The 15,401-nt window shown below is 31.9% G+C and overlaps 1 protein-coding gene across 2 annotated transcripts in view; it reads left to right on the top strand.

The window, feature by feature from the left end:
• The window catches only part of LOC119682855 (neogenin-like), a 350,203-nt gene extending 335,100 nt beyond the window's left edge, over positions 1-15,103 (top strand). Inside the window, exons 2-13 of one of the 2 annotated variants that reach the window (XM_038096380.1) lie at positions 5,684-6,868; positions 8,841-9,588; positions 9,755-9,881; positions 9,936-10,091; positions 10,854-11,063; positions 11,133-11,628; positions 11,695-12,541; positions 12,603-12,709; positions 12,768-12,905; positions 12,964-13,144; positions 13,294-13,454; positions 14,798-15,103. In XM_038096380.1, the coding sequence (XP_037952308.1) occupies positions 5,684-6,868; positions 8,841-9,588; positions 9,755-9,881; positions 9,936-10,091; positions 10,854-11,063; positions 11,133-11,628; positions 11,695-12,541; positions 12,603-12,709; positions 12,768-12,905; positions 12,964-13,144; positions 13,294-13,454; positions 14,798-15,027 (4,586 nt within the window). In that variant the 3' untranslated portion in view covers positions 15,028-15,103. The remainder of the gene's footprint in view (positions 1-5,683; positions 6,869-8,840; positions 9,589-9,754; positions 9,882-9,935; positions 10,092-10,853; positions 11,064-11,132; positions 11,629-11,694; positions 12,542-12,602; positions 12,710-12,767; positions 12,906-12,963; positions 13,145-13,293; positions 13,455-14,797) is intronic. The other variant, XM_038096381.1, reaches the window with a different exon arrangement.
• Positions 15,104-15,401: the final 298 nt, after the last annotated feature.

Genomic DNA, 15,401 nt, shown 5'->3' on the forward strand with positions numbered 1-15,401 from the left:
AACTTTCTTCGTTTCTTAAAATTCCACAAGACTCATTGATAACCCTGTATAGTTTCCAACAGTAATCCGTCAGCAAATTCACTATAGAAATATGTTATGATTATATCCTAATTAAAAGAGGTCGACTTTTATATAATTGTCTGCATATGGTTGATTTTTTCTATATTATATAGTAAGTTCTTGACAATTATTTGAATGATGCTAAATTGTATTTGAATGCAGTTTTAAGAAATCCTGTTTTACGCCCAAATGGTGTGGATGTTCCGAGTGTGGTCTTAACAAAGTCTACCTAACTCTTTTATTGCCCTTAATCGTATAATTCTTGTTGGCTCTTTTATGAATTTGCTCCATGTTGATAATTACTCTTCACGCAATTTGATTTTTTGTACACATATACTCTTAAAATAATTAAATATATACCATACATATTAAAGTTGGCAATGACTTTGGTTGGTTTTTGTATGTTATAACCGCTTCTCGTCCTCTTTTACTTTTTAAGTAAATAAAAACTCCAAATTCCAAAATTAAATACATGCAAAGAGTTTCTATTATTTCAAACTCACTTAACAGACAATTGCGTTATTTTAATTACTGAAAAATCCTACTTATTTCACATGAGTAAGTAAGCTTTTTTGTTTTCGAACGTTAAGCTGTTAAAAACAGGGTTGTGCGCCTAAAAGAAAACTACAAAACACAAACGATTTAACAAACAATTTCACAAATGTAGTTTGATGCACACGCAAACTAAGGAGTGTAACAGATTTTCTAGGTGGAAATGAAAAACTCGATTTAATTAAGGAAAATACAAAGAAAATGCACAAAAGAAAAGCCGTCGCCGTAGTCTTCATCTTCGTCAATGTATTCTCGTTTGTGCTAATGACGCGGAAAATATATTTTTCATGGTGAAAAACATTATGCATTCATGCTCGACACATTTGGTTGCATGCGTGAGTACGTGTGAAAGCGCACAAAAAGCGCATTTTTTCCGTATTTACAATAACTTCTTCTAATAGAAATTCTAATAGTTTTAAACCCAAAGAATGGGGTTTTTGCTCTCAGCACAGCAACTAATTGGCGAGCATTTCAGGCATTTATGGCATTAAATTTTTCTTAAGCCACAATTGCACGCGCCGAATGCATTTGACGTGATTGCGAACATAATTCCAAATGACTTATGCCATTCGGTTTTCACTCCCATGGAAGTTTTCCAACATACAGCAAATATATGTATCTTTTAAAATAAAAGAAAATATATTTTAACCAAAAAATTAAAAGAAAACTTACAAATTTAAGAGAAATTGTTTTTAAGTGTTAACAAATTCATTGCGAAATAATATTTATTTCGTAGAAATTGTATTTACACAAAATTGTGAATTGTGAATTGTGTACTTAAATCATTTCTGACCGACTTCGGCGGTATCTGCAATGCCAACATTTGAAACCTTCCACGCACTTCGTAATTTAACTAAAACCTTGTGTAAATAAACAAGTAAACAAGCTCAAAGGCTACTCCAGCGCTGAAGTGCAACCGACGTGTACACGAAAACATAATCTCACTAATACCAAATAGTAAAGCTGTAACTGTAGCTGTAGCTGCAGCAGTACTCCATTCCCAACCATCCTGCAGTGCACTGCAATGCACTACAAATACGTTTAATCGTTTGGAGTGCATATTCGTCTGTACTTACCCTACATAGTTAACCACCATCCATCTAAACAGCATCCATCCAGCGGACTTTGTGGCACTCGCAACGACTTGGACGTACCACGGTTTTGCAGTTAAGTGAAGTGAAATGTACGCTTGATGAAACATTAAAAGTCTGTGTAGAGTGAGTGCATATTCTTCTAATTTAATGTTAGGAGTAATGCTGTTTTTTTAATTTTTTTTAAATTATTCATTTTTTTTTGTAATTTAGATATTATTTTTGCAAACGATTAAAAAGTGCTTCAGTATCATTGAAATATAAAAAGATATGAAGTACAATTTTTGATGTACATCACAATTTTTTTTTAAAAATAAATAAATAATTAAAAAGAAAAATAAATAAATAATTAAAAATAAAAATAGATATAATTATAAATATAAATATAAATAAGTAAAATAAATAAAATATATATAATAACTATAAATAGATAATAAATATAAATAAATAAATAAAATAAATGTTGGGTAACTCTAAATAATTTCGATTCGACAACATAATTTGATAGATTGAGAGTAACTCTGGATTGAATCCTAATTTACCAATTGAAAACGACTTTAATTTGAATAAAGTTTATATAAGCAATTGTTATTTATGTCTTTTTGACATTTTCAATATAGCTTCACAATTCCATTAATGTGGAATTATGAAAAACAACTATGGCATATCAGCAAAAAAAACTTGCCCAAGTGATTTTTAGCAACTCTTCGATCGGCCAATTTTTAAACATTAAAAGGGTTTGACATTAAACAATGTAAGGTCCAAGCTATCCGATGAATGCATCAAAGCTTCCCAAATAAATTCTGTCAATTTATTCAGATACATGTGGCCTAGCACATTCATGATGGAACTCAACTCCTTTTTTGTTGGCCAATTTTGGTCACTTTACTTTGGTTGTTTCGTTTCGTTTAAACAGTCAAATTGTAAACAATTTAAGATTAAGTTAACCGTTTTATCAGGCTGGAAAATAAAAAGAGGGAAATAGACAATTCCTTTTCAATTCCACCAAGCACTCAACATACCCATGTTTGCTAACAATTCAGGCTTTGAAATCGTTTGTGAAGAATCACCAGTCTTTGACCATGATCGCTAGCGTTGAATATTCTTGTATTTATCATTTTTTATCGCCCTTCATAATTGACTGATGGTAATTCGGTTAACTGAATTTTCATTTATGTGATACTCAAAGTTTGAGCTTCTTTGCGTAACCTGCTTTTTTTAAATGATTTCAAACTACCATGTGATTGATGTTTTGTGTCTTCGATATCGCCTAACAATTCGTTACTTTCTTAGTGACTGACTGGTTCATTTTTGACATTGAAATCACTCCTGAATCCAACTTTCACTCACACATCCGAAAACTGCATAAATTATTCGGCATATTTTTGGAGCAGTTTAAACTTTTTTATAGAGCTCAACCCTTGGTACTTACATTACGAATAATTAAATACAAGAAATATATCCAAGACTACTAATGATGAGTGTTTGGCAATATTCGAAACAACTGTATGGTCAGTCAAAAATTTAATTAATAAAAAATTAAAAAGTTATTGTAATTCACAACTATTCAAAAACTTCTCTATTAAATACAATAGTTTCATTTGAGTAAAATAGTCGCTACCATCATAACTGACTTTAAAATCGAATTTAATAAATATTTTAAGTAAAAATAAACAAATAAAAAATGTAGAAATAAATGATATCAATCATGAACTTTCAATGATGTGATTCTATAAGAAAATTGATTCAGGACTTTTATATTCTGTGCCTATTGCATTTATAATATTGTTTTAAGAAACAATATTATAAAAGAAAACACAGGATTTTAAATATATTGCGTTATCAGACAAGAAATAAATTAGAAATATTAACTATATAACATATGGAAGCAGAAACAAAAATATATGATAAATAAATATTCCAAGGAAAAAGAGTTTAATTTTAAATTCAACAAATAACGACATCACAAACTCAACACAAACTCCTGTGGAAGCACATTGAAATCTCATTAGAATTAATACACAGCTGTGTAAATTTTGCTAATTAAAGTACCCAGACCTTCAAAATGTATAAACGCTCCAGGAATTTCCCCCGTCAATATGAATGTCATTGCTGCTTCTGCCTGTGTAATGCAGTTAGTAAACATTGCAGCTTACAAACAGGGCTATACTTCCTACCCATTCGATGACTAATTAAACTCGGCGCACTTAACAACCACAATTTACTTGTAGTCACACCAATGAACCAGTGTGAGATCTCATCTGATGCTGCAGATGCTGAAACTCATAGAAGCATAAGCAAACGCTTATGTAAGTGTGTGTCGATGTCTGCTTGTCTGTCTGCCTATCTGACTGGTTTGATGTTACTAACGCTGTGACGAGAACAACGGCATTAATGTATGGAAGTCTTAAATTAGCGATATAAATTAAAAGTGGTAGTAGGCAGCTGCAACTGCGCCACTAACCCCCCATTCATGGAGTAGTACTGCAGAAAAATGGGAACGATTCGCATCGCATATTGGTGACAACAATGCAACATAAAGCTGCTCATGTTGTTGACAATTCACTTTTGAGTTGGCCTTTAGCTGTGTGGCTCTAAAGTCAAAGGCAAAAAAAGTTCTTTATAAATTTATTTCACATTTTTTTCTCGTTTTTTTCTCATTTTTTATTATCCTGTCAATGAGTTTTACAATACTAAACAAAAGGTTAAGTTTGCTGCTACCATCCCTTTTGTGAGTAGGTACCTATTAAAAAATGCCAATGAATTTTTTATGAGTATTTAAATATGTCAAAAATTCATTAAAAGTATTTTTAAAACCGAACGAAAAAAGTATGCAAATATTTACGTATCCTGTCATTTTCAAGAAAATCAATAAAAAATGGCTAAAGGAACGAATGTTTCATTAATTATTTAAGAATTTTAACTTGCTGACTAATTGTCATCAAGTGAACTGGACATATGCTCTGGTTTGTAAGCCTGTGAAGCGATAAATGAGTTTCAGCCGACAGAAGTCACTACTGGCACGACATTCCAGGTAACCCTCAGGCTAAAGAGCTGGTTCATCCCTGCAGTTATGGTAAGGTATCATTCTTTAAATAGATTGTCAACTCTGCTTAGACGTGACTTTTAGTCTGAGCCAGGAGGAGGTGAACTACTCTCCCCTTCTGACATTACGAGGAAGGAGGAACGTCTTCTGTTCGGTTAGGGTCTGTTGCACCACAAAAGATCAACCATAGTCGCAGTGCTCCGCTCCGTTGGGAGCTGGTACCCTGATTATTTCTATTTCTAAAGCTGTGAAGCTCAAAAAGATGCAAAAATAATTTATTTGGGACTTAAGTGGACTTAAAAAAAACTAACGCCATAGTATTACTATTAGTAAATAATAGGCAATGATAGCACCCTGACAATAAAGATCTATTGTGCTACTAAAAGCCCAACTAAAACAATTCTAGACTATTTATAAATCTCGTAATTGCTGTTGGTTTAATTGAAGCCATTTGTTTTGGGACCAAGATCCCGCTTCCAAGGTAGTTAAAGCTATGACTTGCCACCGCTGGGCAATTACATAAAACATGTTTTGATATTTCTTTCTCCTCATGACGGAGTAATAGTAATAAGAACGCCTTAGTAAGAACATCACTCAAATCTTGCTAAGACCGCTAAGAGAGAAACACATTGTGTTTATATTTCATGGAAACTTCTAACCTTAAATTCTTCTTATTTTATATATGTTGGATCAAACAATTTCTGAATTTTTTAGCTGAAGGCAGTAAATTATATGTTGTTAAGAATTGCAAGAAGAAATCATAGTCATATGAACAGAGGTTGTTGCGCTGTTAAAGCCACTACAATTCTTTCAACTTTTATTCATCAATTTCAAAAACAAAAAACTTTGAAGCTAAGTTTCAATTAAATTATACATAATTTCAATTCTTGTTTTATCGATTTATAACATTATTTTACTTTATTTCTACTTGCAGCTTTGACTTTCACAATAGAACCGCAAGATGTAGTCGTCGCAGAGGGACATTCTGTGCTCCTGCAATGCGCTGGAACTGCACAACAAAATAAAAACTCAAAAATAATGCCAAACATTCGATGGCGTGGACCGGACAATGAAGATTTGGGCATTGTTGGTGATACTTTCCGTACACAACTAAAAAATGGTTCATTATATATCAGTTCTGTGGAAGAGAATCGTGGCGTTACTGGCTCTTATAAGTGTCTTTTAAGCGCCGATGGGATTGGCACTATAGTCAGTCGCTCAGCTCTGGTGTCAGTCGCACGTTTGCCCGATCTCAATCAAGATTTTATAGAAACATATTTACTACCAGGACAAACTGCATATTTTCGTTGTATGATTGGTCAATCTCAACTGGGGATTAAGCATATTGTTAATTGGATAAAAGATGAAATGCCATTGACATTGGATAAATTACGCATGGTTGTGCTACCAAATGGTGCTTTAGAAATTGATGAAGTTAGTGCTGCAGATCGTGGTGTTTATCAATGCAATGTCACCTCAGGCAGTGTATCGCGTTTAAGTAGTAAAACAAATTTAAACATAAAAAAAATCAATGAAATCAACGGTGTTTTAAGTGAAAGTTCAGTATCACCTTCATTTTTAGTTGGCCCATCGCCTAAAACAGTTAAAGAAGGTGATACGGTAACGCTCGATTGTGTAGCAAACGGTGTGCCTAAACCACAAATAAAATGGCTACGTAATGGTGAAGAATTAGATTTTAATGATCTTGATTCGCGTTTTTCCATAATCGGAACTGGTTCACTACAAATATCTTCCGCCGAGGATATAGATTCAGGGAATTACCAATGCCGCGCTAGTAATATAGTAGATTCGTTAGATGCACAAGCAACTGTACAGGTGCAAGTACCTCCGAAATTTATACAAAATCCTAAAGATAAAAGTGCCAGTGAAAAAGAGGAACTTGAATTGGAATGTGCTATACGTGGTAAACCAAAACCGGTGATACAATGGCTTAAGAATGGTGAAGTCATTACACCAAGCGACTACATGCAGCTTATTGCTGGTCATAACTTACGTATATTGGGCCTTTTGCAATCTGATGCTGGTATGTTTCAATGTATAGGCACTAATCCTGCCGGTAGTGTCCAGGCTGCAGCGCGGTTACGTGTTGTGCAACCAGGTAAGTCATACTAATAATAACCCCGCTTTATAAAAAAAACGTACATGTAACCCCATAAACGCTTAAAAATAACAATCTAAAGCTTTTGTAGTTCAACAAAAATAACTAAAATTTAATGTGTAAATAATTGCTTTACAGAATCGGAAATAATATCTATTGAAAACCATTGTAGCTACATAAACGCATACATAAATCACTAAACAACACAATTGCTTTTGGAACATTTAACATATACCCGTATTGTAATTCCATTGGCTTACTTATTTGAGTAGCCGTTTGATTTTAGTTTAGGAAACTTCACACCAGGAATAAAATTAGAACAAGATGGTAGCAAAAAAAGGTAGAGTAATAAAATAAAAAGCAATATTTTGTCTTTTATTTATTGATTGTCATAGATACCAAGAAGTCAGGGTCCCGTATTACTTTAAACATGTGTAAAAATACTACGAGCCCCTAATTTTGCTTAAAGGAAATAGATGTTATTAACACAAATTTAACAGCTTAAGAAAGTCCTTAATTAAAAGGATTTATAATTATTAATTATAGTTGATATATTTGGTATATAAATATTTATAGTTGAGAGCATAATATAAACATAATATAAACATCCACACTTTCTCTCTCTGTCACGTGTACAGCCATCAAGTTACTCTGTGGAGACGATTTAAACTGTCTTATATAATCTATTTGGTATTCCAGATGAAATTAGGAAGATCTGTTAAGTCCACCATCATTCGTCTGTTACTACAGACATAGACATAGACATAGACATAGGGTGGACTGATAGATTTCACCACCTCTTCAATATTGCATCTACGAAGTCCGCTTGTTAGAATGCGGCATCATTTAATCCTCTATACGATAATACAGTTAGCACTATAGCAACCACACGAACTGCAAGTTTGTTGAAACCCAATAGATTTTTAGTTTTTTTACAATCCAATCTATGTCCTTTTTGGATAGGCTGGGTAGATCGCTTAATTTTTTCTTATCCAGTATCGACTATATTAACCTAGACGCTGCCAGTTGCACTCTTGAATAGCAATAAACTCTAACAATAATTTTACAGATGGCAATGAATATTCCAATATCGGTTGTGAGTATGGTCAGGGGCAGATTCATGAAGACTCCCAACTCTTTATCTTTGAACTCTTTCGCCAAACTTAAAACCGGCAGTAAAGAAGTTCATTTCTCTTTTCCTTTAGCGTATTCCATTTAGTTCTCGATAAGATCCGTATCTTGAAACGGCTATCGAAGATGATTTTCGGAACAGAATGGTTCCGAAACTACTTATTTAAAATAAGCAAGTAGTCTGTGTCATCGTCAATAATGTATACACCATTGGCTGCACAGCCCTGTGCAAATACCCATATAAATAAGAGAAAAATTTTACAATGAAGGCTTATTAAAGAGAATTCCTTGCCAGCGATAAAATATCCAGGTTAGCCAATCCATAGATTTTTCTAATTTAATACTGATTCTACTTTATATGACTTACTAATATTTTTAAATCTATATAATGTACACTCTTATTGTACTAACCACGAAAGAGCAGATTTAAGAATACCCTTAAGTGTCTTAATGTGTGTTAAAATGTTTCAAAATCAAATAATTTATTATCCTCTATTCCCATGTAAAAAGATTCCCGTATTAAGTAAACTTATGTTCGTTGTGTATTTTAATTTATTATTTATATATTTATTACTAATAATATATTTAATAACCCATATTTATCTAGCAATTGGTTTTAATATAATTTTGATTGGTAGAAATGTCGTACATATTAAAATAGTTTTCGCTTTCGGTGTTATTACAGAGTACTTTTCATATTATATATTATATTTTTTTGCTTATTAATTTTTTTTAATTTAATTTTAAATTCATTATTTTACAATTTTATTTTTTTTTCAAATTTTTTCATCCTAAACCTTCTATCCCATAATCCCAAAAAAAAACACATTCCTATCCTAAGGCAAATCAAAAAACTCTCGAAAGTCACAATCACAAACCACAAAATCACTACAAATATCAGCGGCACCCATAAAACGACGAAAATATTCACAACCTAGTGAAGTTCGCACAAAATCGGGCGGTGAATATTCCAACGAGAAGACACGTATAATTTCAAAAAGCGCGCTCGATAGTTTGCTCTTTCAGAAGAGTTCAAAAAATAAGAATTTATTTAAATCCGAAAAACCACAAAACGATCGCAATTATGGTGAACTTGCCACAATGACAGAAATGTTAGACGATATGGATGACACAGACCTATCACTTGAACTTCCGACAAATGAACATGATTTTAATTCGAATACACACAATAATAGTGAAAATGACGAAGACGAAGACGATGACGATTACGACGATCCAAGTTCAAATCAAGAATTTATTAACGCCTATAAACATGGCGATGACCCAAATAAAGTTTTGAATTCGTGGAAAAATAAAAAAAAGCTTACATCCTCTTCCAATTCTCAAGCAATTTCCTATTCATCCCCAGATTTAGATGGTGTGGATAACGCTGGAAATGGAGTAGTAGCTGGTAAAACAGCTGGTCTTCTAGGGAATGGATTATTAAATCGATTGCCTGGTCCACCAAAAGACTTAGTAGCACAGATAGTAAAGCCTCGTTTTGTTACGCTCAGCTGGTTGGAACCAGTTAAGAATCCAGTTGAAGTTGTCTCCTACACAGTGTTTTATAAAATGAATAATAGTGAAAGGTATGTAAAAACAATTATAATAACTTTGCAGGCTATTTTATTAAAACATAGGTTATATATACATATATAAAAAATTAATATAGTTTAAATTTAAAAAACTGGATATGATTATTATACTCTTAGAATTATATTCTATAAAAGCACCAAAACTTTATATATTTTATAGAGAACAAAAAATTATAACCAAATCGCATGATGATCAGCAAGTCAATATACAATCACTACTGCCTGGTAAAACGTACCAATTTCGTGTAATTGCAAACACAAATTTTGGTCCTGGCGAATCGTCAGAGGTACATTAAGCTACAATTTTTATAGAACTATACTAAAGAGGATACAAATTTCAGATACTTGAAGTAAGCACGCAACCGGAAGAAAACATTGCTGGACCGCCAAGAAATGTTGAAGGTTTTGCACGAAACCATAAAGAGATTTATGTTAAATGGGATCAGCCTACAGTAACAAATGGAGAGATACTTAAGTATCGCATATACTATTCAGAGGTAAATGCAGCAGAAAAAATTTAAGTACAAAATCACATTGATTTTTAAAACCAGTATTATAATTTCCGCAGGAGCTAGCTAATCAGACCCTCTTCTATTTATTTAAGTTACTATTAATTATACTCATAGTAGGTGGTTTTCTTACAATCACAGTTCAATGAAGTAAAATATGAACTTATACTCCCTAGATTCAAGTGTTGATCTGATACACAGAAACAATAAAGTGATTTCTGAGATAGCATCGTTCTTTTGGGACATTAGACTACATAACCGTATAGATTGTGATTAAGTTTACTCTACTAAAATTTTTATAGACACCACTTAATAACAGTGGTGTTCACGACAGATATGTTTGAACATCCTATATCATTATTACATACATGTTTGCTAAATGAAAATGTATTAAAAATAAATATTTGAATTACAGATATTTCGGTCTGCTTCGTTTACCACCTTCAGTGTAATGTAAACAGTTTTTATAAAAATTAAAATATGATTAAATTTTTTAACACAAATTAAAAATAAATGTTAGAGAAATGTTTGAAATGAAATCTAATTTTCCGATCTAGAGTGTTTTATTATTATCCATTTCATAATTTCATTAAATATTCAAACCATAATACTTCTTTTATTTTTAATATTAAAGAAATAAGTTAAAGTAAAATCTGGAGTTACTCAACATATAGTATTTCCCAGTTTTAATTTCATATTTTTCGTAAGTTATGTTATTATCTTGAAAATTCTATAAAATCAACATTTTAGAATGACAGTGGAGCAGAGATGTACCACGACAGCACGACACTTGAGGCAATACTTATGGAGTTGCGCCCATACACCGATTACACAATAACAGTTGTGCCTTTTAACAAAAATGGCATGGGAGATCCATCCAATGAAATAAAAATTAAAACATTTTCCTCAACACCCTCAGAGCCACCCAATAATGTTACTTTAGAAGTTACCAGTTCATCGGTAAGTAAATTTAAAAAAAAAAATTATTGAATATTACATTATATTTTAATATTTATTCACAACAATTAGTCAATTACTGTATATTGGGAACCACCATCCGAAGAGGAACAGAACGGTCAAATAACTGGATATAAAATTCGTTATCGTAAACTGAAGGACGCTCCACAAACAAAAAGTACTCCCGCAAATATACGTTATTTTGAACTGAATGGACTTGATCGCCACTCTGAATATCAAGTAAAAATTGCTGCTATGACTGTAAATGGTTCAGGACCATTTACAGAATGGTATCGCGTTACTACATTAGAAAATGATTTGGACGAAACACAGGTACCCACTAAACCTGTGTGGATTGCCATACATCCAGGTGCAGACAATATTGCTCTACACTGGGGACCACCACAACGACACGAAATCAAAATACGAAATTACGTACTTGGTTGGGGACGTGGTATACCTGATGAAAATTCTGTAGAACTCAAAGAATCGGAAAGATATTATGTACTTAAAAACTTAGAGCCTAATTCTGAGTATGTAGTATCTTTACGTGCTAGGAACGTAAAAGGTAGGTTTTATCTTGTTTCAATTATTAACTATATTGATTTAATATATAAAATATCTTCATCTTAAGGTGATGGTCCACCTATATATGATAATATTAAAACGCGAGATGAAGAACCATTAGACACACCAGTACCATTAGAAGTTCCAGTCGGTTTACGTGCAATAACAATGTCCAGTTCATCTATCGTTGTTTATTGGATCGATACTACATTAAGTAAAAATCAACATGTCATTGATAATCGACACTACACTGTGCGTTATAGTATATCCAGTTCCAATCGGTACCGTTATCATAACACATCCGATCAAAATTGCATGCTTAGCGAACTACGTCCAAATACTAAATACGATATTGTCGTTAAGGTTGTAAAGGGTAGACGTGAATCAGCTTGGTCTATGCAAGTAGAAAATACCACTTATCAAAACGTACCTATAACACCACCTCGTGAATTAATGGTTCGCCCAGACGAACAAAATCCACAAAATGTTATACTACAATGGTTACCACCAAAACATAGTATAGGCCAAATTACTGGCTATAATATATATTACACCACGGATACTACAAAACGCGATCGAGACTGGGCCATAGAAGCCTTTTCCGGCGAAGAAACTATGTTAATGTTACCAAATCTTAAACCCTACACTACATACTATTTCAAAGTACAAGCGCGCATCAGTAAAGGTAATAACAATGCGCCTTTTTCTGCTTTAGTAACTTATACAACGGGTGCTACGGTCATTATGCAAAAGCCTAACGTTATAGCGAAAGGTATTAATAATGAACTGATATTGTATATGATTATTGGAGGCTCGGCAGTGATAGTATTTATTGTTATCGCTGTCATAATTGTTTTGTGTAGACGTAAGCCTCAATCTACCCCAGAACATACAAAGAAGAGGTATGATACTGAGTGAGTAAATTTATTTAAGTGTTATTAAATTTAAAAATAATTATATTCAATTATTTTTTAGCTATCAAAAAAATGTTGTGGGTGTGCCTAAACCACCAGATCTATGGATACACCACGATCAAATGGAGTTAAAAAATATTGACAAGAGCTTACACAATTCTACACCAGGTTAGGATTTCCTAAGATTTATCACATTTAAAATCATTTATTAATATCTCTTTTATAGTTTGTAGTGATGGTGCTTCTAGCAGTGGTGCATTAACCCTACCTCGTTCTGTGGTACATGAATATGATGTTGATACGCCAGTGCCTGGGCATTTGACCAACTCTTTAGACAAACGTTCCTACGTGGCCGGTTATATGAGTAAGTTTTTTATTAATTATTATTTTTTTACATAAACTTTTTATTTTTAACCTTTTAGCAACTTCTATGAACTCTACTATGGAACGCCCACAATACCCTCGCACTCAATATAATATACCATCAAATCGTTCACATGTTACTGTTGATACAGGCCTCTCACAACAAAGTCTGTCTCAACCACAAAACAATTCATTAGCGCAAACGCCAGAGCACCCTTACGGCTATGAGGGTAACTTTTGGTAAGAAGTATTATATACCGTAATTTTCTACGACAAATTATTTATTTCAAAATTAAATTTATTAAATCCATCTAAATTTTTAGAATTAAGTAAAATAATAAACAATTACATAAAATAACATTAAAATAAATTTTTTTTATTTTGTATAGCAATCCTGGTTATCCTAATGGTGCTGCTGGAGGCGGTAGCAGTGCTATGAGTAATGGTGGAGTATCAACAATAGAAAGTAATAAACGTGGACACCCACTTAAAAGTTTTAGTGTACCCGGACCACCTCCAACAAATGGACCTTCAGCAATTAATAAACATGGTAAAAATATATATTTTTTTCAACCAAAATAAAAATTATAGTTTAACTTAAGCATATTTTAAATAATACCCACAAAAAACAAACATTTTCAAGCAATAATACTGCCGATCTTATGATTTTAATTCAGATAAACTCAAATTCAATGTACGTGTAATACCCAGAAATATTTCTAGAAGATTTCAATTTTCATAAATTAAAGTTTATACTTTAGTTTCAACAATCAGATAAATATTTAGTCTAATATCCATTTTAAATACTTCGTCATCGTTGAGATAAATTTTTCTCATTTATTGTTTTTATTTAAAATAATTTAGGTATTAGATGACTAAAGAGGCAATACACTGCTTTATTCAGTATTGCAGTATTGAAGCAATATGAACACTATTCATATTTTATATACTTAAGTTCAAACTATTCGAGAATAAAAGTTTTTATATCAACGTATTATATTGATCGCAACAGCCTTTTGTTAAATAGTAATTTTTTTGATATTAATAAAAGCACTTTTAAATTCATCTCAGATATGGCGACGATGACACATATTCCGACAAACAGATTTTCATATAACATTTTAAAATTGCAAGACTTATTATATGCTTCACATCTACATGATCAATTTATTTTAATTTATATATTATAATCAAAATGGTTTTTTTTTCAAAGTCATATATTGAGCATTAAATTGATCTATATAGCTATTTATCAAGTTAAAATATAAAAAAGGTTTAGCATTAATTTTAAGATATATATCTGACTAGTTCCTTAAATAGATTTACTATTTCTTTTGTAGTGCGATAAACCACTATTTACTGGACATCCGTAATTTTAAATATTACACAATAATTTAAAAAAAATAAAAATATTTTTAAAAGAAATAATATTTTCTATTACTATTATGTTGAAGGAACCTAGAAATTTATTGTGCGCCCTTCATACACTTGATTACTATATTTCTCCAAGTGAAATTTCCTTTATAATTTGTGGTACTGAGTCTATATTACAGAGTTTATTTCATCTCATCTCATACCTATCTACCTAACTTCTTTGGTTTATTAGTGTCAGGCAAATATCCAGCATAAATATTATAAGTTCTCTCTCTTTTTCTTCCCTATAAAATCTACAAGTTTCGTTAGAGTAAATTCCCAATTTTGTAAGATGATTTAAGTTTGTTAGTTCAACTTCCAGTGTCCTATCAGAATTCCTATAATGATTTACAAATTATTTTTATTTAGTTCCATACAGTCCTTAAACTGTTTAACGCTAAAAGCCCTATAAACGATTTTGATTGTGTTTGATATTCTGTTTGATATTGTAATAAGATTATCTCACATTTTTTCTTTCAGCTCCAGCTGTTACAATACGTCCGCAAAATCAATCACCTTATAAGAAGCCCTCATTCTCAGCAGCTACACCCAATCGCCTGCAAGGTGGCCCTTCAGTAACACATTCCACAGATGAAATACAAAGACTGGCGCCGAGTACTTCAACAGAGGAACTTAATCAAGAGATGGCCAATTTGGAAGGACTTATGAAGGATTTAAGTGCAATAACAGCAAATGAATTTGAATGTTAACAGCAAAAAATGAAATATAGAATTAAATACAAAAGCGACAACGATGCAGTTTTTACTAAAATAATTTTCAAACGATTCTGCGATGCTTTTTAATTATTAATGCCATGTTAGCAAAATATATTTAATTTATGTTTCACTGTATTTGATTATATGCTACATAAGTTATTAGCCGTTTTAAGTTTTAAATCATTTAAATGCCTTTAAATCAGACTGGGTGTTTAATCTTTAATTATCTATAAATTACAAACACAGTTAACGTATTTAATGTATTTATGGTTTTCTAAATACTAAATTCATTTTTAAAATTTCATTCTCAATAATTATGTATATTTTTCCATAGAATTTTTTTTAAATTTTAGTTATCATTAATTATC

The sequence above is a fragment of the Teleopsis dalmanni genome, chromosome 2, assembly GCF_002237135.1.
Source record: "Teleopsis dalmanni isolate 2A chromosome 2, ASM223713v2, whole genome shotgun sequence".
NCBI lineage: Eukaryota > Metazoa > Arthropoda > Insecta > Diptera > Diopsidae > Teleopsis > Teleopsis dalmanni.